The 27,772-nt window shown below is 38.4% G+C and overlaps 2 protein-coding genes across 3 annotated transcripts; both read right to left on the bottom strand.

Moving 5' to 3' along the window:
- Positions 1–968: 968 nt before the first annotated feature.
- On the bottom strand, positions 969–5,560 carry bbs5 (Bardet-Biedl syndrome 5). Its single transcript, XM_020651494.3, has 12 exons — positions 5,372–5,560; positions 4,668–4,750; positions 4,498–4,563; positions 4,283–4,332; positions 3,865–3,992; positions 3,635–3,770; positions 3,408–3,503; positions 3,020–3,082; positions 2,182–2,316; positions 1,676–1,759; positions 1,422–1,445; positions 969–1,316 (listed from the first exon to the last, which is right to left on the bottom strand). The coding sequence occupies exons 1-12, from the start codon at positions 5,431–5,433 to the stop codon at positions 1,215–1,217; spliced, it is 1,029 nt and encodes a 342-aa protein (XP_020507150.1). The 5' UTR covers positions 5,434–5,560; the 3' UTR covers positions 969–1,214.
- Positions 5,561–6,362: 802 nt separating this feature from the next.
- On the bottom strand, positions 6,363–22,782 carry col28a2a (collagen, type XXVIII, alpha 2a). Of its 2 annotated transcripts, none has more exons than XM_029280698.2 (36): positions 22,623–22,782; positions 22,254–22,400; positions 21,404–21,978; positions 20,808–20,828; positions 20,610–20,669; positions 19,470–19,523; positions 18,510–18,554; positions 18,397–18,423; positions 18,276–18,320; positions 18,132–18,176; positions 17,877–17,930; positions 16,763–16,831; positions 16,577–16,645; positions 16,393–16,461; positions 14,558–14,626; positions 13,413–13,481; positions 13,230–13,298; positions 12,732–12,800; positions 12,552–12,623; positions 12,355–12,423; positions 12,194–12,265; positions 11,887–11,955; positions 11,654–11,722; positions 11,499–11,567; positions 11,345–11,413; positions 11,174–11,242; positions 10,747–10,815; positions 10,099–10,167; positions 9,930–10,010; positions 9,680–9,715; positions 9,547–9,583; positions 8,290–8,847; positions 7,877–8,178; positions 7,505–7,760; positions 7,174–7,365; positions 6,363–7,097 (listed from the first exon to the last, which is right to left on the bottom strand). In XM_029280698.2, exons 2-36 carry the CDS (start codon positions 22,387–22,389, stop codon positions 7,090–7,092), a joined length of 3,711 nt encoding a protein of 1,236 aa, XP_029136531.2. In that variant the 5' UTR covers positions 22,390–22,400; positions 22,623–22,782; the 3' UTR covers positions 6,363–7,089. The 2 variants fall into 2 exon arrangements, with proteins under 2 accessions (XP_029136531.2, XP_065818544.1); XM_065962472.1 differs by having other exon boundaries at positions 6,363–7,094.
- Positions 22,783–27,772: the final 4,990 nt, after the last annotated feature.

Here is a 27,772-nt window from a genome sequence, read left to right as displayed (position 1 = left end):
ACAGCTGCAGCCTCAGGAGGTGACCGTTTGTCCCCTCATTAAATGTTTGAAATACTTCAGTGCCCTTAGTGGTTTTGTGTTTAGCCTGAGTTCATTGTGTTCTTTCCACATACACATGAACTATGTTGAGATACAATCGAAAAACTGCTGCATCTTTAAATCTGAAAGTGTTAAAAATGTACTCATTATTATCCATTTAAAGCTCCTCTGAGGAGTTTTTAGCTGGTTATGAAACAGACTGACATGAGTACTGATGCCTCTTGACTCTTATTAAAAGCTATTTTTCATGTCTAAAAAAGCTAATGATGGGGGGTGGGTGTCAGACGAAGTAATTAACTGCACACTGCCGAAATAATTATGTTAACTTTTTCCACAGCAAAGATTCATTACATTTGACTGTAAAAAAAACAGGTGTTTTTTTTCATAAAAAAAGACACAACTAACCCATGTACATGACAAAATAACAAAAAGTTAGAGGCTTTATATGCGATTTTTTTTTGATCCAGCAGATGTCGCCCTTGAGCACCAGCATGAAACCAAAACAACTTGCGCTGCATTGTTGTGTTAGCATGCTAATGCTAGCGATCTTTATTATGCTCGTATCTTCACACTGCATGTAAATTTACCTGAAATGAGCGTGATCTAGAAACACAGTTAAGCAGTGAGTACAGTATGTTATTCTTCTTTTCTCTAGTCCCTCAATTAAACAACTTTTATACACGAGGGGAGGAGTCAGCCGGCCGTCCCGACGATGTAAACAAAGTGAAGATAGGACTCTGAAAACATCACAGACAGTGGGACTCGGGTGTTACACCCATTGTAGACAGTCATGACTCACAGAGTTATTTTCAGAGGAGATACTTGATTCATATTACATTTAAGTGTGAAAAATCACATATAAAGCCTTTAAAGGTACCACTTAGTCCTTGGGGAGCGCCAAAATCAACACGCACAGAAAGTTCCTCACAGAAGCTTTGGTTAAATTTATTTGAACCATACAAACTGAGACCGTACAAATTCTATTCACTCTATGTACAAGAAAACATGTTTTACTCAAATATTCACACAACTAATATATAACTAGTATATTAGCATATTCCTCTTATGAAAATGTATCTGTGTAAACTGTACAACTTTCCAACTTTCCAACTTACCCACAATTAAATAAATAGACTGTAGTTGTATAATCATCTAAATACATGTGTCGTATCATTTCAGCCCATGACTTCCCACAGTCCTTGAAGTGTGAAGCCATCCTTCAGTTTTTCCACTGCGAGGCCCAGCTCATCAGAGAAAACGGGCTCACGGTCTTGTTGCTTTTGAAGACATGAAAACAAATGCTCAAAAATTGTATTGCACAAAACACTAAACTAAATATGCTAGCATAATAGCTGTGATCAGAATAAATGTTAAGAATTTACCTTATTTCCATCAGCAAAATAAGCCTGTGGGTAAAAAACACACACACAAGTCATCCAACATGTTGTGAATAGTAACAGGTTATTGATGTGTTATTAGCATCTATCTCTATAAACATGAGCACTGAGCAACATAAATTCATGTTTGTTCATTCTGCTGAGGGCCATTAGCGTGTAGCTATTCTGAGAGTGTGAAAACTAAACCATTGACTCCCAGTGGAGCGATGAGTGTCAGGATGGCCAACAGAAAGACTCACAGTAAACGCATCAGTCTGCTCGTCAGGCTCAATTTCCACATCATCAGGAGGTTGTTCCACTGTGAGTTCATCCAACGGCTGGGGCTGAATTATTGTAGGGAAAAAAAGCGCTATGACAAATTGGCTGTACCAGAGGATGAGACAGTTGCAATGGAATAATAAAGCTGCATGTGTTGACAATAATTCTGTAATAGACAGATCATGGTTTATTTCCAGTTTTGACAGTATACAGAGAACATCTTAAGGTTAAACTATCAATGTGTTTATGGTCATTGATTATATATATATTGTGAAGTTATATTATTTGGCCATTTTTGCTTTTATTGGACAGGACAGCTGAAGAGAGACAGGAAATGTTTGAGTGGAGAGAGTCGGGCCAAGGTGGGATTCGAACCAATGGCCACTGCGACAAGAACTATGCCCTAACCCTGTACATGGAGGCACGTGACATAACCACTAGGCTATCAGGTGCCCCATTGATTATATTTTTGTTAATTAATGCTCACCTTTTCTTCCATTTCATAGTCCACTCCAAAGATGGGGTTTGCAGAGTAAACTTTATGTAAGGAGTTGATTTCCTTCAGTGCATCTTGAAGTTTATCCACGGGGTCAATCTTGAACCCGAGCACATAGCCACCACTCTAAAAAGTCAAAGCAAAGAGTTTACATGTCTATCACAAGCAACAAATTCTAGTTTTTTTCCATGATATGTCTGGTGGATATGTTTACCCATCTATAAGATAAACAATAAAGAAATCACTGTTGAGACAAAATCTCCTTCAAACAAAGGATTTCTGCCTCTTACAGAAAGTTTTTTCTCGCAACTGTAACTTGATGGATTAATGCTGGTTCTGTAGATAATATAACAAAGAGTACAGTATTTTTCCAGCTCTTTTGTAATATATTTTAACAAAGGTATTTTACTTGCTTGTATCTTGAGATAACATATGTAATGAATTTGCACTATACAAAGAGCAGTCAGAGCAGTACTACTAAACACTACACTAAAAAGTAAGCAGGCTGACTGACAAAGAGTCTAACACTTGTAGCACATTAAGTAGTACAATACGGCCTTGTCTTTTAGAAATTGCTGTAAGCCTGTGTGAGGAAGATACATCCAGGCTGGTCTACCTAGATAACAAATAAACAGAGCACAGCTGTGTTGATAAGTTCACATTTCAGCAGAAAGTTCACTTCTTTTACTGAAGGCGATCATTCTGATATATGAGGAAGACACACGAAGGCTATCAATTCTGATATATGGTAGAATGAATTTCAGATGGTTTCCTTTTATTTGCTGAAACTAGAGAATACATTTTCCATTACATATGTTGATCCGCTTACCTGGCGGGAACTCTCGATCACTAAAGCCAGGCCGAACTTTGAGTCTCTTATTCTGATAGACCACTGTGGGGAAAAAAAGGTAAAAGAGAAAATGAACACACAATCTCACACTTCAGTAGAAATAAGACATGATTTTACAGCAGAAACAAGGTCATATGTGGGAAGACGTGGAGGTTTCTGTGACTGAAATGGAACTACCTTAGTTATTGAAACTTTTTTTAAATTACCATGAAGAAAAGTGAAATGTAATATTTTCAGGCTTAAACCAAGACACATTACCACCAACTCCATTACAAAAGCTGTCAAACTTCTAGTTGTGAATTAATTCAGGAAATTTGGTGAAAACAAGTTTGGAGGTAGATAACGGTATTTAGAGTACTGCACTTACAATCTGAAGGTAAGGAATGCTGACATTGAAGCTCTCGTTCATGTTGGCGTGCCACACAATGCGAACATTGGTGATAAAGAAGGTACCAAGGTTACCCTTAAAGGAAAAATAAAACAACATCAGTGAAGGAGGAAAACTCAATAACTCATATTGCCAACTAATGATCTCTGTTAATCACATCACACAGTGTTGTGTAGAAAATCATTTCAAAAGACATGCTCCAATACCTGATCACTGGATAAGTTCCAAACTCCATTAATTTTATCGTACACTTGTTCCCGGGGCAAAAGTCTTAGCTGCTTGTTCTGAATGAGAGCAGCTCGCAATTTTAGATCCCTGTACATTTTAGATGTCTCATAGGCCCTGAAACGGAACAAAACATTTAGAAAATATAGTAGGTCATACATTTTTAACTAGATTGTAATCTGATGATTTAATGCCCTGAGTGTTGTTTTACCTGTGTACAGCAATGACTGAAGTAAAGAGCCTTGGACTTCCAGGTACCACATTTGTGAAAATGAACTCAAATCTTGTGTTGTTTGACTTTGTCAGGATGTAGAGTGCTTCAGTTTGACCTCTTAATTTCTGCAGAGAGCAAACAGGTCATAGATTAACACCTTCATCATTCTTTTATGTCATTTATTATGATTCTCTTCCAAGGCATGTTGAAGCATGGTGCCATTATTGGCTTTGCCATTATATACGATTGTGAATTAAAAAACACCCTCAACAGTGACATAGTCACACAAACTTATTGTAGAAATCAAACGTTTGTTTACGTGATAACTGGAAGCTATGGACACCTACAATTACTACAACCAAAAATGATGTTAATTGAAATATTTAGGTTAAAAGATGAAAAAAGGTAAACTTACTGAGTTAGCTGTCCTTGTTGTAATATTTATGATGGAGTTGTAACCCACAGCTGCAAAATATAACAGCTTTATTTCAAGGTCAGCCATTGTCATAACATTTTAAGAGGGGGCAGAAACATTTGGATTATTGGCTCCAACATAAGAAATAATGAAACAATACTAACCTATACATAAATATAACGTTATGAATTTACAGTATTTGCAAATCTACTCACACAAATTGACCCTTGGGAGGGCCAAAGAATGCCAAATGATTCTCAGGTTTGTTACCAGCAGTCGTCCTGCAAGGAAGTTAAATTGAGCGAAAATTAAGTGACCAGTTTAATAACCTTTAGTTTGAACCTTTAGTTTGAACCTTCATGACAGGCAGCCGACCAAATACTACCTCGGTCCCCGTTGTTTCCTTTCGTGTCCTCTATGGAGTCCAGACAGTCTATTAAAACTTCTCCTGGACGAGTCTTCATCTGCCTGTATGATGTAGTAAAGTGATCAGAGAAAGATTCAGCAACAAGTTTGGATTTTTGTTTTTGCAATAAAATGTTGATCACAATAACATTGGAGCCGCTATTGATTGATTGATTAAATTTATTTCAGACATATCAAATAAAATCAAACATATTAAAAATACAAAACAAAATGAAAAGCACGAAAATACAATAAACAAAAAACAATGTTCAAATTATTTCACAAAAAAAGAAAAAGCAAATTACATATATTCAATTGATATGCCTGAAAAGGAGTAGGAAGAAGTATAAAACTTATTTAATCCTACCCCTTTTCCACAGCTCAATAATTAATATTTATTAAATTAAATTAACTTCCTGTGTTCCTTATAATCTCTCTATATATACAATCTATCTATATACAATTTGCTATACTATATTAGTTATTAAGCTAACCTGATACAATTCTGACATTAAGAAAGAGTCTACTTGTCCCACCTGACAGAAGATACAAACCTCAGAGTTAAGTATTAGCAGCAGGAGTATTACTTTATCTGCTACTTAGCCAGGTAGCATAGCTGAGCTAACAAGCTTGTACACTGATGCAATATTCCCGAGTTATTCTAGTAAACCATCGTTTACTTACTGTGCTGTTATGTCAAACCGGACGTCCCTGTCTTCCCAGAGAGCATCTAAAACAGATGCCATGATTGCAGGTTATGACTATCTCGAATCAGCTCAGCTTTCGTGTACAACCGTGGGTTAGCGAGCTAGCATAAATGCTAATCAGGCTAATCTGAAAAGCCGAGCAAGCGTCACAATCACCATGGCAACCGACGGCGAGCCAGAGAGACAAACATCTAGACATGCGATTTTTTAATTCAAATAATAATCAAATAATATTTCCTTCCCCAGTGATGCAGGTAATGCCTGGGCTCTAGTCACCTCTTAATATTTTGATTTTAAATTTAATCTAATTTATTTATTTATTTTACTTTAAATGCACTTGTCTATTGTATAGCAAATTACCAATATGTTTGCATTCACAATTATGAACTTAGTCAATCAAGGAAAAAGGATTGAAAAACGATGTGAAGGCTGCCATATGTGTGGTTATATGCATGTATGTAAGTTTATGTCTATCTAATGTAAGTATGAAGGAAAGGGTGTATGTATACATTTATGGATATGGATGTGTAGTTGTTTGGCAAAATGACATGTTAGGATTTCATGAGAAAATGGACAAGTGTAACTGAAAAGCATCTCCTGAAGTTGTATGTTTTATCTGTGTACTCAATAAAAAATAAGTTCAAATAATATCTCCTTTAATCAGAACACTTAACAAATGAATGCCTATAAAGCATAGACTGTAAATATACTATAAAGTTATGTAAACGAGCTGACTGACTAACTGGATATAGAGATAAGGCAATCATTCATGCAGGGTTCATTGTGCACAACGGTAAAAAAATGCTTTCAACTAGAGGGAAAGCAAAGTAAACTTAGTTTCAAGTAAGAATTAAGTAAGCTTCATAATTATGGATTATAAACAAAAGAAAGGGGGTACAGATCATGGACGTTTTGATGGGTAACTTGATGGTACTTATTAATTAATATAAAGAGAACATGCAAACACAGTAGATTTACATTTTATTATTAAAAACATTACATCAAATATACACACACTGCCTGAATAGACAGGCCTTTAATGGATACATTGCAGTAAACTGACATAAATGGCTTTCTTATACAGCTTCCAATTCTGACCCGAAAGGAGACATTGTAGTAACAACACACAAAACACACATAAAGTACCAGCATAAATCAGCAAATCAAAACATCAAAATTAAACAAACATCTTATTATCGCTGTCTAGTCAGAAATATATTCAGTACATGTAAGGCAAGTGGCTCATAGAGGTATAAGAAAAATCTTCAGAGTAATTTTAAACTTTAATAACATTTCTGTAGTTGTCATTTGACAGACTGTAAGCTATTTAAAATGCAATCATTTTATTATACAGTCAATGAAACTTTGGAAAGCCAAACCCTGAAAACAAAGAATTCTCCTTGTGTATCAAGCACATAACAGTTTTTTTGAGGTAATAAAGTCTGTTTATTTAAGTTAATTGTAGTTTAGTCAGCCTTTCATTGAGGTGAAAGAGTCTAGATTCAGTTAGTCTTAACTTTGTAGTGCTGTTTCCGATTCAGCCAGATTTTTTTTGTCTGAGAAAAAAAGTGTTAAAAAGTGCATGAAATTTTGTGAGCAAACATGTCAGGAATTGATCACTTTAAATTACGTCAGCAAAATTAAGTTCAGATTTAGTTAAGTCGACCTTGCAATGGCTTCATCTCACTTCTCTGTTTATCCTGCTGGAAACAAAGAAAGTATATTTTTTTAGAAAATGAAAATAAAAAGTGAATGCTGCTAAAAATCCTCAAAGCTCACCTGTTCTGAACAAAACACAAGTCTTCTTGCATTCGTCTTCTGTTTCGTAATTGTTGTCATTTCCACCGCAGCCTCCATACCAAAACTGTGCACAGGCGTTGGCCTGCTTGTCATAGTACCAGCGGATGCTGTAGTTTCTGCAGGTGCCTTGGCTCAAGATGAGGTGACAGCGAGGATCAAGAACAGGGGCCTCTGGAGAAGAAGTAGTGTGTGAGATACATTCTTTTCTTAAGAATATTCATCTAATAATACACCCACTCTTTTCCAACTGTGACTTATCAAAATGTCCTCTATGAAAAGTGCCTATACTGTGCAGCAGCCAACAACTCACCTTCAGGCACTACTAGACTCACTGAGGAGTGCAACTGATCAAAGTCTAAAGATGAAACTGAGTCTAGAGTTGGCGAGGATGCTGCAGATGAAGTAGAAGATGATGAAGAAGATGATGAAGATAATACGACAGCCTCATTGAGGGCGGAGCTATCCCTTACACGTGAAAAAGACGTTACGTTAACTACAGCTACAATACTACTGCCACTTGATTGAGCTCTCAAGTCTAAGTCTTCACCCTCATCATCATCCACCACCTACAGTAAAAACAAAAAAACATAGAAATGTGTCAGTATTGTGAAGAATTTTGCAAAGAAAAATCAGCATAAAACATTTTAAATGAAACAATATAGAATGAGCTTTGAGTTAAGACCTGAACCGGGAGAGGATCAGCAATGATGGGCAGCGCGAATGTGTCTCCACGGACTCGGCTGCCAGTGCGTCTTGGATTTTCGGTCTTCTCTGGGTAATTGTAGCCGTTTCCTGTGTTTTCATATCCATTGTTTCCAAAGCCATTATTTCCATGGACGTTGTTATTCTCCCCGTGTCCATTGTTTCCATTAACACCATGGCCATGCCCATTATTGCTGTTCCAGTGTCCATTTGTAAGGCGATTGTAGATAAGGGCACCATTTTCATCTTCACAGAACTGGCTGACCAGTTGAGACTCCAGTGCTAAAAAAGAAATAAAGAATTCAGTTAACTTTAGCCACTCTCAACTGAAGGCACTAAGTGATTTACATTTCTCCAGCACACAGTCTGACAACATCTGACTGCGATGATCACCTGGTAAAGTATTGAAGTCATCAATGAGGTACATGTGTTCACTGTCAGGATCAGAAGCAATGAGGTTAAGCTCTCGCAGGAACTCAGCCTGTGTTGGATCAGAAGAATTGACGATCCCCAAGGCATACATCTCAATGTTCGCAGCATGAGCCTCCCTCACAGCTATATCGAGTTTTACAGGCTCTCGTTTGTCAGTTTGACCATCGGTGATGACGATGGCTACTTTTCTGACCCCGGGCCGAGCGCTGAAGAACGCCTCCTGAGTTGCTTTTCTTATGGCAGTGCCGGTGTACGTGCCCTCGCCCATATAAGGCATCTTCCTGATTGCCTGCTTGACGTCCTGTTTGTTCATGTAGCGAACCAAGTTGAACTCCAAGTGAACATCCAGACTGTAGAGGACCAGTCCGATTCTGGTGGTATTGCGTCCGACTGTGGTCCGGTCCACCAACCTGGTGACAAAGTCTTTGATGATTTCAAAGTTTTCAGGGCCGACACTCTCTGAGCTGTCGATCACAAACACAAGTTCCATCGGCCTTTCTTTGCACTTGACGCCACAGCCTGAAAAAAAGGAAATACTATCATTACATGTACTTGTATACTGTCCTAAACTCTGGTTTTATGAATGATGTTTTCTTCAGATTGTAGTTTAATCCTAAATGATAGACATTAATCCACCCTCATTCAATGTTTCTTAGCCTTACTAATCAATATTTTTATTGTAACAAAGGATAAAAATCGGTGTTGGGTACAATGATAAATACACAGAGAATAATCAACTGACTGCTCTATTGTCTTTCAGCACCTCTCAGTACATTGTTTCGATTTTAAGCCCGATCTTTGTGTTCTCATAACCTCCTCTCTAAACACACAATTCCAGAACCAAAAAACAGATAGACAGCTTCACATATTTTTCCTTCAAGTTTTTGGGGACTAAAATGGAACAAAACCTGAAGTGAATATTGAACTTAGAACGTATTGGCCCTTAGAACAAAACATGGAGGGCAAATGGAAGCAAGTGTTGCTACATCTCTGATGAATGTGTAAATGGGCAATTCTCTAATCAAATGACTGAACCAAACCAGAAATGTCTGTCTGAAGGAAAATTTCTGTCTGACAGACCAAGTCAACACAAATGTGATTAATGTCAGTCTGAAACATTGGACAATATAACACCTTCGGTTCGATATTCATGCCCTAAAGATAACAAGCACTTAATCAGAATTACACAAATAATAATCACTTGGCCTGAACTCTTACCACAGATTTCTTTGATCAGCTTAATAATGTCTTCTCTCTGAAAATATTAGAACATTTACATTATTTTCTTATCAATATTTATGGGATATTAAATTATTGACTGTTAAAACATTAGCTGAATTGATGAACTCACTGTGAGGCCTGCTTCTCCTTTTGCTCCTGCCCTCCCCTGGGATTTGAGAAAAGATGTAAACAATGTCACTGTTCCTGTAGTTTCTTATTGAAAATAGTCTTTATCCAATATAATTGTGAAATAAGGTGTTACAGTAAACCTGTTCTAAATAACTGCACATACATCAACACTTTTTTTGTATTAGTAGAAATATCTAAACCAGTGGAGACTTCATTAAATATTTTTATTGAAGAATTTCTGTTTTGCTTACAGCTTCACCCGGGAATCCAGGATCTCCCAGTTCACCTTTTGTACCTTTCATTCCCCTTTCCCCCTGTGATCCACGATCACCCTGCAACAAGAGGAGAGTTATTCATCAATTAGAGATCATCCTTTAAGATATCAATGGAATTTTAAGCAATTATGTGTAAATATATCACCTTAGCTCCAGGAAATCCATCCCCTTGAGGTCCCCTTGCTCCTGTCATACCTTGAGACCCTGGCTCACCCTGAAATGTCATTTAAATTCATATCAAATTCTTGGAAAACTCAATAATCTTGATAGATTAAGAATTGTTGTTATATTCGTTGCAGTAAAGTGATGATCAGGCAATTCCCATATAATGTCTGCCTCAATTAAGTACATTGAGACACTATTTCTTGCCGTGGACAAAAGCATAAATGTAAATGAATATAATTTATCCTTTATTAATCCTGCGAGGGGAAATTCAGTTTTACTCTCTGTTTAATGAACATGCTACACAAACATAGGCCAAAATACACACACATGCACGAACAGGATCTTATGGACATGCACTAATGGAGAGGTCTCAGAGTGAGGGGGCTGCCCACAGCAAGCACTCCAGAGCAGTTATTGGGGTTTAGTGCCTTGCTCAAGGGTACTTCAGCAGTGCTCAGGAAGTGGACTGGCACCTCTCCACCTACCAGACCAATTTCTGGACCCTCCGATTCCCAACCCCTCCGATTCCCAACCCAAGTCCCTACAGACTGATCTACTGCCACCCGATATTAACCATGGACTGAATGGTGGCAAGGCAGCTCTAATGTTCAACGGCTGGAAGACGTACCTTTGGGCCTTGTATGCCTTCTCCTGGAGGTCCACTTGGACCAGAAGGTCCTGGTCTTCCAACATTTCCCTTAAAACAAATGGTTTTATTAATCAGACCACAGGTTAAGTTTTAACTCAAAACTACAAACTGTCTAGTTATGAATATATCAACAAGAAGACTGAGGGTTTGACCCTGAGCTCCTACAGTCACACTGAATCCTAAATTGCTCCTGCTGCTTCACCAGCAAGCGTATGCGTGTGAATGGAGGTGTACTGATGGGGCCTTTACGCAGCAGCCTCTGCCATCATGGTAGTGATGTGGTGTGATTGTTTGAACGTCTCATGTAGTGTTAAAGCACTTTGAGTCGTCAGAAGACTAGAAAAGTCCAAGTCCATTCATCAATTGAATATTATTTAATAAAATGTTTTTTAACAATCTTTCTTACTGCGAGTCCCTGTAAGCCCTCTCCAGGTGGACCAGGCAAACCTGGCAATCCTCTGAAGCCAATGTCACCCTAAAACATACAAGATTATAAAATCATGGTTAACATCTTTATACCTACACACCCATGCGAAATAACAGACCAAGTCAACACAAATATCATTTAGACACAAACCTTTGGACCTGGAATTCCTATTCCTTCTGGGCCCGGCTCGCCTTGTAAACCTGGCAATCCTGGAGGACCCTTAAATAAGTAGGAAAAAAAATGTTTACTCACTTTCACAGGAATAATTTTAGAATTGAAGAGGCAAAATGTTAATAGTACAAACCACAGGGCCGGGGAGGCCTTCGCCTTTTGAACCAACTTGACCTGGTAACCCCTGGTGTCCACGCTCTCCCTGGTTTAACACAATTTATAAATGAAAACCAACAAAGCTTATTTAAGATATATAGCAAATGACATGAAGGAAAATGCGACGTTTACCTTTGGACCAGGTAATCCATGGCCTGTTTCCCCAACAGGACCAGGAGGACCAGCAGAGCCGATATCCCCCTTCAGACAGGACAATCAAAACAGTGTATTCATAGTGGCAATACATTTTTTCACGCTTAAATAGCATCAAATTTAACTTGACATTTTGTCTGGTAGCCTGCTTCTTGTCTACCTTCGTGCCAAGATCGTTGTTAGGAGACAGATTGATGTTGTTATTTATGTACCTTTGGACCTGATATAGAGCGTCCTGGCTGCCCTGGCATGCCCTGCTGGCCTGGTATCCCACGTTCACCCTGGAAAATAAGAGTTGGCAAGACACTTCAGATTAATTCTCTTCTTTATTTTGAAATTACTTGAGCTGCCAACAACCTGCTGAGGACTTGTTTTTTTGGCTTGATTCAAAGGATTGGTTGTGATGGCATCAATCTTCAACAGGAACATATTCATTAAATGAATGGAAAGAGGCTGCTCATACCTCTCTATCAGGAAGCTATCCTGTCACAATAACAAACTTATTTAATTGATTCTGACCTTTGGACCTGAGGGTCCTGAGATCCCAGGAGGCCCATGTAGCCCACGAATGCCCCTCAGACCCTGGTCTCCCTGGAAACGATTTCAGCACATATTATCTGATTAACATTTCTTGCCACATGAATACTAAAGTACACAATGACAAATTATCCAAAACATACTTTTTCTCCTTGAGTGCCAATTCCGTGTGCCCCCTCAGCACCTCTTAAACCAGGTAAACCAGCCTCCCCCTAACAAGGAAAGATAAGCGAGAGAAAGAAAAACCATCAGACTTTTAACCCTAGGCTGCAACAAATAATTCTGGATAATATGAAGATTTTTTCTGTATTGAATATTGAATTTGCACAATGTGTTTAACCTTCTGCCCTGGAGCTCCATCTTCTCCTGGAAGGCCAGGCAAGCCCCCCAAGCCAGATGCTCCAGGCTCTCCCTGTAAATGTAGAACTGTATTAATGGACTATTGATAGATTAATTTCATTGGCACTCCCACCTTTGCTACCACCTAAACTTATTTGGTTCAGGGTATGGGTTGTCTTACCTTAGCACCTGGCTCTCCAATGCCCCTCTCTCCGTGAGCTCCCTGCTCTCCTGGTAAACCTTGGTCTCCCTAAAATTAGAGGGAAAAAACAGGAAATAATATAATGCTCTGTAGTAACCCGTGTTAAGCCGATATTAAATTATTTAGGATACTTAGTTAACATGGCACATAAGAAACAGTTCCTTCTATACATGATTTCAAATACTTTGTTATGTAACAACAAAGAAGCTTTTGTAACCTGAATAAAGTGTTAAAAATGCAGTTGTATCCTGGTTCATACTGGAGTAGTCCCAGTAGAGAACCCTGGTTTCTCAAATATAAGGATGATGGCTTATTTATATTTGTGAAATCAGAATAAAATGTTTACATGTGCAACAGATCAAGCAGTAGACTTCAAATCAAATCAGGACCAGGATACCCGAGCACATGTGTGAGGGGATGATGTAAAAATGTACAGCTCTGTTTTACAGAGAACCTTGTCTGTTGGTGTCCACAAACCTTAGATCCAGGTAAACCCTCTCCTGGAAGTCCTCTGACTCCTGGAGGACCTCTTGGACCTTCAATGCCCTGCGAGGTAATAAAGATGATATGTTTTTTTAATGCAGAACGTCGTCCTGCACTATAACTAGACGTCACATTTTGAGACAGTTTTAAAAATATAGATGTTGACATTTTATCAACCTTCTCTCCCTGTATGCCCACTCCTGTCTGTCCAGTTGGCCCTGGAAAACCTGGAGGCCCCAAATCACCCTGAAAGAAAAAAAACAGTTTGATAAATCAGCATCATTTCTAAGGGACTTCCTCAGCTGCATAGGTGTGCATGTCACTTCTATAACCTAGCAACAGGGAGTAAATAAAAACAAACACAAAGCCCCTCATAAGTTAAGTTTCCTCACAGGGTCTAATAATGTATAACTTGAATTAGGGCTGTCAACATTAACTAGTTAATCACAGTTAAATAAATAAATGAATCGTGAGATCAAAAATGTCCCTTTTATTAGCATTCCTTTAAACTGTTTTCATTTAGTTTTTGATCAATAATGACTTTTGATTGAGTCTTTTTCCGTGGTTCAGTTAACCTAGATCTACCAGAAGGTCCTCACTTTATGTCAAAATAAAAGCTGTGTTGAATTCAAACAGCAAGTCAAGTACTCTCAGCGTAAGACAGTAAAAAAGCCAACCCAAAATTAAAGCTTAATATTTATTTTTAAATTCAAAATAATGGAATTTCAAACAAATTCAAAATATGATTAATCACAATCAACTATTGACACTTTGGGATTGATCGTGGTTCAAAATTTGGATCATTTGATGGCCCTTTATTTTAATGTAAGCAATATACTGTGTACATTACAGAATAATAAAATGAGGCTGTGGGCAAAGTATACACTAGAAGACATTTCTGACTTATTTGACTTATGACAGAAAATGTAAAGGGACCCAATAGAGTTTCTTACCAATAGGGACACTGTAGAGCAGGATTTTTAAAATTAGTGGCTCCCTGCTGTTTTTGTCTCTGGTTATGAGTGCATGCACATGAGTGACAAGTTACAACAGTCATGCTAATGGTTTCAAATAATACCACTGATAAATTATAGCTGTAGCCCACTGTAAATCCCAGGGGAAAACTGACTAATAAAACAGATAAAACATACATTTGCTTATTTGTTTATAAGAAAAACACCCACTTTTTATTAAAATAACAGCCTATACAGTATGTCATGCATAAAATCATCTATATTTAATACTATTCAAGAGTATATTAAGTTAAGTAAAAATCATGTCATGCTCTTTTTTTCTTGTTAGGTATAACATTTATAACCCACCCTATCTCCTTTGATTCCTGCTCCTTGTTGTCCCCTCGGTCCCCTCGGCCCATGTAGCCCTCGATCCCCCTGTGGAACAAAATCAGGTCATCTCCGTCAGTTTCATCATGGACACTTGCCATTGGGTCTGTGCCAAAGTCTTCATTGTTCTCAGGTTGGAGAGTATGGAAGAGGAGCATGTTGGCTCCTGTTTCCCTCTTGTGATTGATAAAAAAAGTGATCCAATGCTCTAGGAATGGAACCATTTTTTTCCTGTCTTCATGGCACTACATGATTCTTCAACTTTTCCCGGTACCTCTGATTTATGAAGGGTGGAGGTAAATCAAGAGAACAGCACAAGCAATATCCAAGTGTAAAGAATGAAGGCCTGATTAAGTTATTCTTATGTGTGTCTGTGTGATAGACAGAAGCACCCTGATCCCTTTTTACAAGACATAGAAGTCAGCACAGGAGTAAAACAGATAAAAGATAGGAAGTCTGGCACGGACCAAACAGATGTGTAGTTGCTTGAGGACATTTTCAGAGTACTTCTCTCCAGGGTAAACTAAACAACTACATAAAAACTCTCCTCCAATTGTCAATTTTATCTACAAGTCGGGTCTTGTTAGAGGGGTCTGATGCAATTCCTTTAACCCTGTGGGTGTTATGCATTCATTTAAATTCATCATGTTGCTTTTCTATGTATTTTTTTATGTTTTAAAAGCCACTCTTCCTTATATCCCATCTCTCTCATTTTGCAAGTCTGTTTTTAAAATATGACTTACAGTGAGGCATGTTGCAGCACAGGGAACAGTACTGTTTTTACAGACACAAAACATCAACAACAGAGTGAATAGTAATGCTTGAGTGAACATCTGATTAGAGATGCACCGATCCACTTTTTTTCAGTTCCGATCTGATTCCCTTACTTATGTACCGATACTGACTCCAATATTTTTACCTCATAACTAATAATGTTATTGTTGCTGTTGGTATTATGTGCAAGGCTACACAAAGCTGTAGTAAATCTGGCATTGCATTGTGCTGGCTTCACATACAAACAGGAAGCAGCAACAACTGTCAGCTTTTCATATTAAATATTCTAAACTGAAGTGTAAGAATTGTACTTTTGATTATAAAGAAGGAGCTGTTCCAATCTCGTCTGAACGTCGTCATGGAGACGATTTGTGGACACTTCTTACAGTTCAATATGAATGTCTTCAAAGTGAGACTGAGAATGTTTAAAGTGCACAACCGTATTTATTGATCAGTGACGTGGATCGTCACCGTCAGTCTGATATCCGACATAATCGGTCCCATCTCTACATCTGAGTTCTGAATCAGTGAGCTTGAACAGAGTAAGATCAGGTTTTGACAAATGCAGAGCATATAGGCTGCAGAATGACTCTGGAACATGCTTTCAGACCTGAGGATTTACATTCAAATACTAATACAATGTTCTTTTTTATAGCTGAATTGTTGGTTACAGGAATTTTTCTCTAAGTAATTTGGACTGCAGCATGCAACCATTTTGTGCAATTATATGCTTGAAGGTTTTGTATTTGGTCAAAATGAAAGCAGCTAATTGCATATTAAGGAGAAGTATTTTATAATTACATAGAAACATACTATATTCAGTAAATGCATTCTGCTTGTCTGTGTACGAATATCTGCATTATTTAATTTTGTATTGACATCAGGCTGATATCTCACTTAGAAGGAGAGCAATGGATGTTTGCAAAGGTTTGCTAATTACGAGGAAATAAGGAGTGAAGAAACTAAGCAAGGCTGATCTCTGCTGCAGTCTGGATCCAGACAATGTTACCATACTTGGATGAGTGGACTTGATAAAGTACCTTTGTTCCTGGAAACCCCTCCCCCTGAGGTCCTTTTTCTCCTTGAACACCTTGTGGTCCTTGAGGTCCCTTTAAACAAAGCCACAGTATGTCATCCAAACAATGCTAAGGTCAACATTTTGACACCACAGTCACAAAAAGAATCACTATTTTGTTATTTTCACGCCGTGTCTTCTTCACTTACAGGAAGTCCATGTTCACCAACTCCAGGAGGACCAGGAGGACCTGATCGGCCCTGGAATCCGATGTCACCCTAAAGATTCAAATAGTGAATTTATTTTCTCAGGGCAACCCAGAAATAAAGCCAGTAAACAAACAATCAACAGAAGTGAGAGCAAATGTTCAGAGAATAATCTGTGACATTAATTACTTTTGGTCCAGGAAGTCCAATTCCAGTTTCCCCTTGAATTCCTGGAGGACCAGATGGGCCACGTTCACCCTGAATTAACAAACATAATAAGTCTTATCAACAGAGTACATTAAAAAAAAATCATTGCATCATTCTATCATTATAGACATGATCCATTAAATCTTGAGTTTTTATTTTTAAAACATTCTTTCTGTGAACTACTTTAAATTGTTGAGTAAAAACACAAAACCCCACTGAAAATTAAAACTGAACTCAACTCTATTTTTATATGAATAGAAAAAGCATATGTTCTCATGCATACATGTGGATATGCTCCTTTGAAGCGCAACATAATGCTTACAATCCTTCAGCAATTGAAGGTAAGTGGGCAAGATATTTGATATCTTCCTGCAGGTTAGGATAAACAAGAGCTTAACTTGAGCTCCAGTGATGCCTCAGAGTTTAGACAACCCCAAACAACAGTGTCTCAGAAGTCAAAGCACAGCCCTTTATACCACTTAGTTTAGTTTAAATTACAAATTTGTTTGGTCTTCAGGTAACTTTAATCTCTACCTATAAAGGGTAAAACAGAAGTAGAGCTTACCATAATCATGTAGCCTGCCTTTAAGAGAATATTTAGTACATTTGTGCCATTTGACTGTGTTTTTATGTATTACAATTTAAAATGAAAGTTTTCAATTTTACAATCCAGGGACACCAAGCCATGTTGATCTATGCAAGAGCTTCCTGAATGCTGCACATGGTGAAACACTGAGCGTGTATGTTTTTTTTATTTTTTTTACTTCAGGACTTTGCTCACAATGCTGTAGGCACCTCACAGCCTGTATTTAGACACAGGATACAAGTCATTAGGTGAGATTGTAGTGGGATTTTTGGCTGATGGTTCATCCGCGTATGCTTGTGAATAACAATAATAATGGGGATGACTTTGGCTCATTGCCAAAAGCTCACATAGGGGGTTTATTACTCAAGACAAACAGCCTTCTGTGTCTCATGTTAAAGACTGCGGTACTAAAGCCCCAACCTCTTGTTTAAACTAATCATAAAAGGAAATGTAAAGGTCACAGCAGATGTTCACAGTGAGGTACATAAAGTTGTTTAAAAAGGGGCTGACCCGCTTTCCCTGAGGGCCCTCAGGTCCAATGTCTCCATGTGGTCCCGGTAACCCCTGGGTAGAAATAAACATAATAAAAACAGCTGTCCATCAAATGTTTCAAATAATGCACAACTTTGCAAATCTAGATGGGTAAACTATACAGGTTACAAATATGCTTGAGAGCCCTTTTCTTTCAAGTTGGAAAAGTCTTCTAGTCTGCTTGTCAACACCATAAAGTGTCTATGATGAATCTAATAAATACATATTACCAACCTGAAGACCTCTGGGCCCTCTTGCTCCAACTGAGCCCTCGGGGCCCTAAAGCACATAACGTAGGAAAGAATAAGACCATAAAATCAAACTCACTGTGTACACAAAGAAAGAGATATCATTATAGTGTTAACAGTGTTGCTGTACCCTGTCTCCTTTGAGTCCTGGAGTGCCACACTCACCCCTCTCACCCTGTGTAAAAATACACAAAGTTACTTGAATGGCTTCATAAATTATTAAATCATTGTAATAAATCTGGATTAAATACCTGCTCTCCCTTGTAACCAGGTTTTCCCTGCACAGAGAATAAATAAGATGAAATGCGTGAACAACCTACAGTGACAATAATGTATATTCTATTTTTTAAGGTTTGGCTTTTACCTCAGCACCCTCTCTCCCAGGTAGACCACTTAATCCTGCTTCACCCTGATAGGATAAAAAAAATACAGAAATTATTCAAGGAATAAGGGCTCATCCAGACTGTTGTAACGTACAGCCTTAAATGTGGATGTGAACAAGTTTAGAAGACAAAAACATGCAAAAAAGGAAAATACATTCAAACATTAAATTATTTCAGTTCTAAACAAAAGTTAAGTCTCCTCAATAGTCAAAATGATTTAAAATATATACATACTACTTACCACGGCAGGAGGAAAGTATACAAAGAGCAGCCATAAATAGAATGGAGAAGTAGTCATGTAACCATGTAGACACTTACTTTAAGAACTGAGCGAGATCCCTGTGAGATTAAATGTGTGGAGGCACTTTAGACTCAACCTGATGATGATGATGTTTATGTTGATGATGACAATAACGATATTTAGGATGGTTTTGATGCTGAATAGAAATCTCATGAGCGGCTGTTGATGTTGTTTTTGATGATGAGATATTATCTTAACTTACAACAACAACAACAACAACAAAACAGTGCTTTGCCTCTTTGCACAGCTTGTCAGCAACTGTGTCTGATCAGACCTAAAGTTTTTTGTTTGCACTTACTGACATTGTGTCCTCCTCTCTAGATTCTTCCTTGTGTTGTACTTACTCTCTGATGTAAGTCGCTTTGGACAAAAGCATCTGCTAAATAAATTGTAGAAATGGTTGAACCCCATATTCAGTTAACATCCAGTGATAAATACAGGGTTCAAATGGCTGGGTCTCTTTGAAGGGAGGTGGTACGTTATCAGTGCTTACAGATATCATATAGCCGAGCTCAAGAAGCCTGGTAACCTTGTCCTAAATTATACATTTGGGTGTTGAGCACTTAGAAGGTATTATTGGTTTTACTTGTAAATGCGCCTGCCAGCTAAGAAATCTACATGTCCATCAAAGACCATTCACCTTTTGCCCTCTAAGCCCTGGGGCTCCATCATCTCCGGGTCGACCTTTCTTCCCCTGGAGAATGAAACAAAGTTAGAGTTTGGATGTGATGTATTTTTTTGCACAACAATCTATCCCCCCGATAAGCTTTGTTTAAGAAAGCCAGAGGGGGGGAAATGTAACTGGGCTGATTTGTGAATTTATGTTGAATATGTTCTTATTGACGCGACATTTAACATACGCTGTATGACAGTTGAAGTGATAAGTGGACAGGAGGAGTCTTGTCCAGAGGGTCAAGGGTCATTGTATTGAGCTGCACCTGGACAGCATGTGTCTGCTTCTATCTACCAGAAATCGTTAGTTTGTGACCATTAAACTAATGAGAGCAATTATGAGAGCCTCTTCGTGAGTGTAAGAATTTAAAGAATCTTTCTGAGGAGAAAGCACCTGGTTAATGGCCATGCAGCTGTCTGTCAGCAACATGATTATCTGGAGCCCTGTTTGAAAAGTTTGACACCACCTGAGTGGACTGTTTTTCTGAAGAGGAAATGGGCTTGAGTGGAAGTTTGCATTTGAGTAAAAATGCATGATTGGGTGTCTGGAGAGCGACTGGGATCATCTTCTTGTCACAACAGAAACAAAGTGTAATATCTTGAGCACAAAACTGTGATGTCTCGACTCCTGCACAGCTGACCATTGCAGAAGGGTCTGTAGGTGAGATGTATGGTCACCAAAGGTCCAGTTTTATAGGGAGCTCAGCCCTAAATGTGGTGCCTCTGGTTTCCACGGGAGACATTGTCATGAAAAATGCAAAAAGAAAACCACAGAGTCGCAACAAAGATATTTCTGTGGGAATGGCCGTCAGCAGTCTCTACACTCATTTTCCTGTTGCCATAGATTTCCTTACAGAATGTGGGACAGGACCACCTATCCACTTACTTTGCTTGTGCAAAGGCCTGCAGGCTATGCTGAGGGGAGGGGAAAACAAATAATTATCCCGATTGTTCAAAACTGCACAATTACCATTCCTAAAATATCATCAGGATCATGTTTAGATTTTTAGGAATCCTTCCATCCCACAACCTGAATTTTAACACTTCAAAGGAAAAGGCTCTTGTTTGGTTGTGGAATATTTGGAAAAGTTTGAAGCTAAGTACTCACCGCAGGCCCGCTTGTCCCCCTCTCTCCTTTCTCACAGGCACATCGCTGAGCCAGAGGGCACTTAAAAAAAAGAGAGATATGTTTACTTCACTGCTATGGATGTAATTCTATGCCTATCACCTATTCTATCACCTCATTACACATTATTTAATGTCAAAAGATGCTCTAGAAGAGATTTTTGAGTGTAACAATACTTACTCCTTCATCAGCCAAGCCAACCTGCAAAGAGAACAAAAGCTCATTAATAACAGAAATAATGTCAATTGTAGCAATATTCCTTAGCTACAGTAGTCCTGATGAAATTTGTTGATTTATACCAACAGTAGTTTTGAAAAAAACAAAAGCACTTAGGATTGAATTAAGAAAAACAGTTACATACAAATCGGTATCATTAACAACAGCTTTCCTATGCTTCTTTAAGAATGCTTTTGTGGATTTTATTTTTAGTAAATGTCTAAATGTAAGTCCTTTGTGACTGTAAAAACTCATTCTCCCAGTTCTTACCCCTTAAAGAATGTAGTGCGAGGTACCAGGACAAAGTTAATCCTGCAGGTTATGCTCATGCACATGTCAAACAGTATGTTTTCTAAAGCTATGTAAAAAAGCTTCAAATCCAGAGCTGTCACACACATTCTTTCATTTGTTTCTCCAGAGAATTGTCATCATTCCAGCTCTGAAGGAGAACCTGAACAAGCCTGTTCATGTGTCATCTCTGAAAAGATGCTTATTCAAAGCAAATATATACGACCATTCTTCTCAGAGCTGTCCGCTGAATGACAAGGTATTATACTCACAATCTGGGTGACGATTTTTCCGACAATGTCTTCATCCTGTAAATTGTGGAGGAAGTGGGAGGCCGGGGAGCTGGCAAGAAGGCGGAGTTGGGCTACATTGGCTGGCTCGTTGGCTGCGCGGGTGATGCCCAAAGTGAAGAATCTGATGCCTTGGTTTTTGGCATCGGCAACAGCGGAGAAAATATCAGGGTTCCTCGGATGGGAGACGCCATCTGTGAGCAGAACAGCTGCTTTGATGCTGTTGTGGCTGGACTCCTCCAGGTAGATCCTGGTCATGTTGGTGATGGCGTAGGTGGTGTAGGTGCCGTGCCCGATGTAGACGATGGGAGCTATGCGGGTCTTGAAGTTGTCAGCGCCCCTCCACTCTCTGAAGGTTTGCTCTGTGATGACATGACTGCTGTACTGCAGCAGAGCCACCCTCAGGCTCATGCTGCGGCCGGTCTGCAGCTGTATCCCCTGGAGTCTGTCCACTACGTTCATCACAAACTGCTTCTCCTGCTCATGATTGTCTTTGGCACTCTCAGAACTGTCCAACAGGAAGGAGAGCTCCAAACTGCAGTCCTCATCTAGAATGGCTGAATGCATACAGAACAATATTTAGGACTCTCTGGTAATACAACATGCTCTACAAGTGTCATAACTTTGTTCCTTTATTCCCCCCCACTACATATGTATAAATCAAAGTGTAGATCTCCACCATTAACATGACATGCACAGGATCAAGCTTATAATGGTTTAGTGTTATTGGCAAGTTCAGTTAAAATATCACACACAAAACACATTTAGACTGAATGCAATACTTCAGCAGCACAATAGTTGTCTTCATTATATTATTACTTTAATGTCTTACCTTGTCCATCGTGAATATTTCCCACCAGAGGTTTGGCCCTGGGATTCTTGTTAGATTTTCTGTCTTCATAAAAGTCTTGGGCAAATGCACTGGTCAGTGCCGTGACCAGCAGCACTGATGTAAAGGAGGGGAGCATCTTTGTCCCAGCTTTGGAGAAAAAGCAAAACAATTGATGATGAATGATATCATCCACAGAGGTATTTTCTTTATCAAAACCAAGTGATTGTCTGTGCATCTATCAACAAAAATTCTGGTAAGGCAAATCACGTTTCAAAGAGTCAAACAACATTTCTGAATATCATTCGGTTTTTTTTTTTGAATTGGAGTTTATTCTTCAAATAAATGCTCATTGTCTTCATATCAACTTACAGTCCAATCTCTTTTGGAAAAGCTGCAACTTCTAGTTCGTGCAGCCTTGGAAGTAGTCTTGAAAAAAGGTAGCAGGAACAACAGAGAACTGGAGTGCTCCAATGTGCTCCTGTTAGCTCATTGATTTTGCAGCAGCAGCAGAAGAAGAAGCAGCAGTGTCAGTCATCCTGAGGAGCAGAGAGTGAGAGACCCTGAGACACTCCTCTTTTATAAGGAGGCACCCACAAACCAGATCCCGTGGAGTCTTGCCAAGCCTCCCGCTCTGCCCTCAGGGCAGTGGAAGGCTGCTGGGATCTGTATGCAACTGTGAACCAACCTTTTGTGGAAATGTGCATCTTGATCACTAAACAATAAAATGTAGACGTGTATTAATAAGATAACTCATTTTTAAATAGACAGAATAACACTTTGTGGGCTGTATTTGCACTTATTTTTATTAAAGGTTGCAGAATCTTTTAAACGATAGATACTGCAGAACCTTTGCAATCCTCACAATAGGGTACATAGTTTGATCATGTGATTCTGCTACATTATGTTCTATGAAAGGATACAATATCTGTAAGTGTCTGATTAAAAAAAATGTCATGCAGTCATTAAAGCTTGCATAAAAATGTTGCATATGCATCTTCCACGGCAAAAAGGAAGCATCCCAACAGAAATGTGTTGACACAAAAATTGCAACAAAAAAAATTGCAACAAATTGCAACAAAATAAAATTGCAATAAAAGGAGCTCAAAGCATTTTTTTTGGAGAGGTGGTGTAAATATGCATTGATGCCAGCATAAATTCCACAGGTAGCAGGGGTTTTAAAATAATACAATTTAGAGGCCCTAATGGCAAGGGTCTGTTCACCTTTGGCCTCTACTCTGGACTTTGGAATGACCATAGACATGCCTGAGGAAAAAGGGTTAAAAGGTGCAAAAATGTCCAAATACATCATTATATTTCCAGGCAATGGCAGCTATTATAAAAGTACTAGAAAAACACAGATAAAGATCTTGTTCTGTTTTAATTAGGAAGCAGAGAATTTCTGAACATAAACACCAATCCTACCTTTGAAGATCAACTAACTTAAAGCCGATTAACAAAGAATAAAAGTGAAAATATTCCAGAGAATTACCTTGTGGAGAGAAGAACTCATGTTCTCTAAACTGACTTTCTAGAGCATTCTTAAACATCAGAGCCGTATAAGTGTACATCACAACATGTATTCAAATGTGTCTCCTCGATTGGAATAAAGTAGCAGGCAATCAAGAAGACATTCACTGTCCAGAATTTAAATTTGAATATAACCAATCGTCAAGGTTTGAGAGGTTTTTGTGTGCAGAATTTTTTTTTAAATTTTTTTTTATTAGGTGCAATATAGTGACAAACTGGTGATATGTACATTACAAACGAGGCACAAAAAAACAGACAAGTTCAGGACAACAACTCAAAAATACAGAAAAAATAAAATAAAACAAATAAAGACAGCAAAACACTAATACATCAATAGACACACATCAGACTACAACCAGCAAAACTACAAAACTATATGAATTACATAAAGGATACAAGTGAAAGAAGCGATAGAGAGAGAGAAGGGGAGGGGGAGAATGTGCTTAGTAAAGGGGACTTGAGAGGTAGAAGAGAGTTGAGGAGTTGAGCAGTGTGTATGGTATGTGTTGAATATGTTGATGTTAAACAATGTTGTGATGTGAGAGGTGAGAGTTTGTGTAATGATTATGTTTTAGCAGAAGTTGACTGCAGCTGGGGTTTTGGGTTTGGTTTGAGGGTTTGATTTGATTGGAGGGGAGTGTGGAGGGAGAAGCGAAGCTATTATTTTTCTTTTTTTTCCTTGTTTTGATATTGATTATGTCTGTGGTAAGTGGTGGAAGTTCAAAGTTGGATGTGATAATATTGATTTTGCTTTTTATAGAAGAATGAATTTGATGATTATTCTAAAAAGTTCTGTTCTCCAATGCCGAACTTCTGAAACAAATTAGGGAATGAGGCAAGAATGTTGTTATGAAAATGTGCTCAAGGTGTGTGATGCCTTTAGTGATCCATGCTGGGAGATGGAGTGGTTTCCTGTTTATTGTAAAGTCCGGGTTGTTCCAGATGGGAGTTTGTTTGGTGTAGGAAATAGTGGTGTTAGTTATTTGGTGAAATTTCCACCAGGCTGTCAGAGTTGTCGCTATGGTAGGGATTTTAAAACAGGGGTGGCGTTTGATAGAGGGGCTAATGAAAGGAAGGTCTGAGATGTTGATTTCTTTGCATAATGTTTGTTCAATGTCTTTCCAGGAGTTGTCAGATTCAATGGGATTGGTGCATTTGTGAATGTATTGTAGTTGGTGGGCAACGAAGTAGTGGAAAAAGTTTGGTGCTCGTAGACCTCCTTGGGGTTTGGGTTTTTGTAGTGTTTCTAATTTAATTCTGGGTGTTTTGTTTTTCCAACAAAATTTTGTAGTGATGGAGTCAAGGGATTTGAACCAGGATTGTGAGGGCTTTGTTGGGATCATAGAGTTAATTTAGTTAGTTTAGTTAGTAGTTAATTTTGGGTAATATGGTCATTTTTATTATAGCAATTCTACCTATGAGTGATAGTGGTATAGGGTCATCCAGCTGTGGAGGTCATCATTTATTGTCTTGAGAAGGGGGTTGAAGTTGACAGCCTGGGGGAAATATTAATTCCTAAATAAGTGATGTTAGCGGTGCGCAGGGAGTTTGGTGAGGTTTTCGCTGCCACATCCCAACTATTTGGGCTGAGATTTTTGAGAAAGTGTTTATGAGATTAATGGTTTCAGGTACGGATGATGATGATTTTTGTAGATAAAGGAGAATGTCGTCTGCATACTGTAAAGGCTGATTTTATGATGCATATTTTGTGTTTTGATTCCTGTGATACTTTGTTTTTGGCGGATGGCTGCAGCAAGTGGTTCAATAAAAATAGCGAATAGAGAGAGAGTGGGCATCCTTGTCTCGTGCCCCTGTGCAAAGTGAAACGGTGTGAAGTGATTACATTGGTTGTAATTGTGGCCATAGGTATTGTGTAAAGAACTCTCACCCAGTGAATAAAAGAACCAAATTTTTTAAGTGCAGCAAATAAAAATTCCCAATTGACTTTATCAAATGCTTTTTCAGCATCCAAAGAGAGTATGACTGTTGGTGAGTTTGTGAGGGTGGTATATTGGATTAGATCGAAGAGTCTGCGTAGACTGCTGGATGAGTGTCTTCCTTTAATAAAGCCGGTTTGGTCTGGATGGATGATGGATTGAATTACTGTTTCTATACATGATGCCACTGCCTTACTGATCATTTTTGTGTCTGTGTTGATGAGGGATAGGGGACGGTAGTTTGATGGGGAGGTGGGGTCTTTATCGGGTTTGAGTAGGAGGCACATTAAAGCAGTGTTCATGTTTGTGGGAAGTTTAGATGTTTGTTTGATTTCTGCTGTTAATCTGTTGAAAATGGGTGCTAGAATATTCCAGAAGTGTTTACAAAATTCAGCAGGGAAGCCGTCAGGACCTGGAGCTTTATTGTTTGGCATGAGTTTTAATGCATTATGGAATTCTGTTGTTGTGAATGGTTTATCAAGAGTAACTGCTATTGATTTACCACATCTAAATGTGGTAAATCAATATTTCTTAAAAAAGTGTCAATGTCCTTTGGAGTGTGCAGAAATTCTGAACAGTAACCTCATGTGCTAGTAATGATAAAGATTTAGTACTGTGGCTATTGTGATTTTCCCTTTAATTATCCATGTATGTAAAGGGGGTTGCAGTAGGTGAGTGACATCCAATATATCTTTTGGAAAATGTATAACTAGAAGCTGTAGGTGGTTCTTCACCTTAAAGACCCTAAAAGATAGCCATCTGACCACCACCAGCCGACGTGACCTTTTACTATAATCCTCCTGGTGTGGTTCAGAGACGTGCTGAGGATTCATGGAGCTTTCGGTCTACTGTGTTCAAGGTGACGAGGCTTTGTATTGCAAAGCTGCAGGCAAGCAGTAATTAGAGGAGCATTTCTGACACAAAGGAATGTTGCACTGAATGATGGCTAAATGGCAAAATCCACTCCATCGCCATACGATGAATGACACCCTTTCATAGAGTTACTTTAGCTGCAGCTACAATTCTTAGTTGTTAAAGTGATTGTAAAGACAGGTTGTCTTTTATGTATTTCCCTCACTGACAGAGTTTTTTGTTATCTCTTCTATCATGCTAGACTTCTAGAGTTACAAAAGCTTAGACCTATTTGTGAATGAAACATTTTAAATGACTACAATTTGCTGCAAAATATAAACAAGGTTTGTAAAAGTGAATAAATATGCATTTAAACTATCTAATTGACACAATATAAATAAAGGGATTCTTGGCTGTGGTTTGCTCTACTTGATTCTGTTTCTATTACAGGAAAAAGGTTGTTCAAGCCCATAATGTCAGAGAAAATATGCCATTAAAAGTTGTTTTATGCATAATCTTTAAAAGAAATATGAAATACAGAAATCTATCTGAAATAAAAAAAACTTGCCTCTTGCATAATGACAGGCCTACCCAGTTTAAGTGATCTGTACTTGTTTTTATATATTTTTTCAGATATGTAGTCATTTTCATTAAATTCTCAATAAAGTACAACAACTTTAAATACAATGTAATATTAGCATTTGGGGAAATTCTGTAACTGCTACAACAGGGAGAGGTTAGGTAGGTTAGAAAATTTGAAAGGGATCATACAGTCCACGGCTTGTTAAAAGAATATTACACTTACTACACTTTCATGAAAAAAGCCTACATGAACATTATACTACAATATCTGTGTTAAGCGTCGGGGGGCAGCATGACAGAAAAATCCAAGATCAGATATTCAGGGTATCCTACTTCTATATTTTCGTTTTTGCTGCCCTCTCTCGGTAAGTAAGGGTATATCAAATACAACAAACAACGCATGCTCAGAGAACCGGCTTCTGGAAGTATAAACTCAGCCGTAGCCGTGTGTGCCCTCACCTTTAACCATGTTGGGAGCTGTAGGGCTCTGCAGGCTGTAAAACCTTTAAACTCTTTAAAAGGAGACATACGGCTCTTTCTTTAGGTGAGTTTAAACTACTTTTGAACTTGCACCGGCTGTCAGCGTAAAATTTCAATTCGAATAGTTTTTTTAACGAAAAT

Source organism: Labrus bergylta, chromosome 13 (assembly GCF_963930695.1).
Source record: "Labrus bergylta chromosome 13, fLabBer1.1, whole genome shotgun sequence".
Lineage (NCBI taxonomy): Eukaryota > Metazoa > Chordata > Actinopteri > Labriformes > Labridae > Labrus > Labrus bergylta.
Note: the sequence above shows the minus strand (reverse complement) of the source record. Positions and strands in the feature narration are given on the sequence as shown.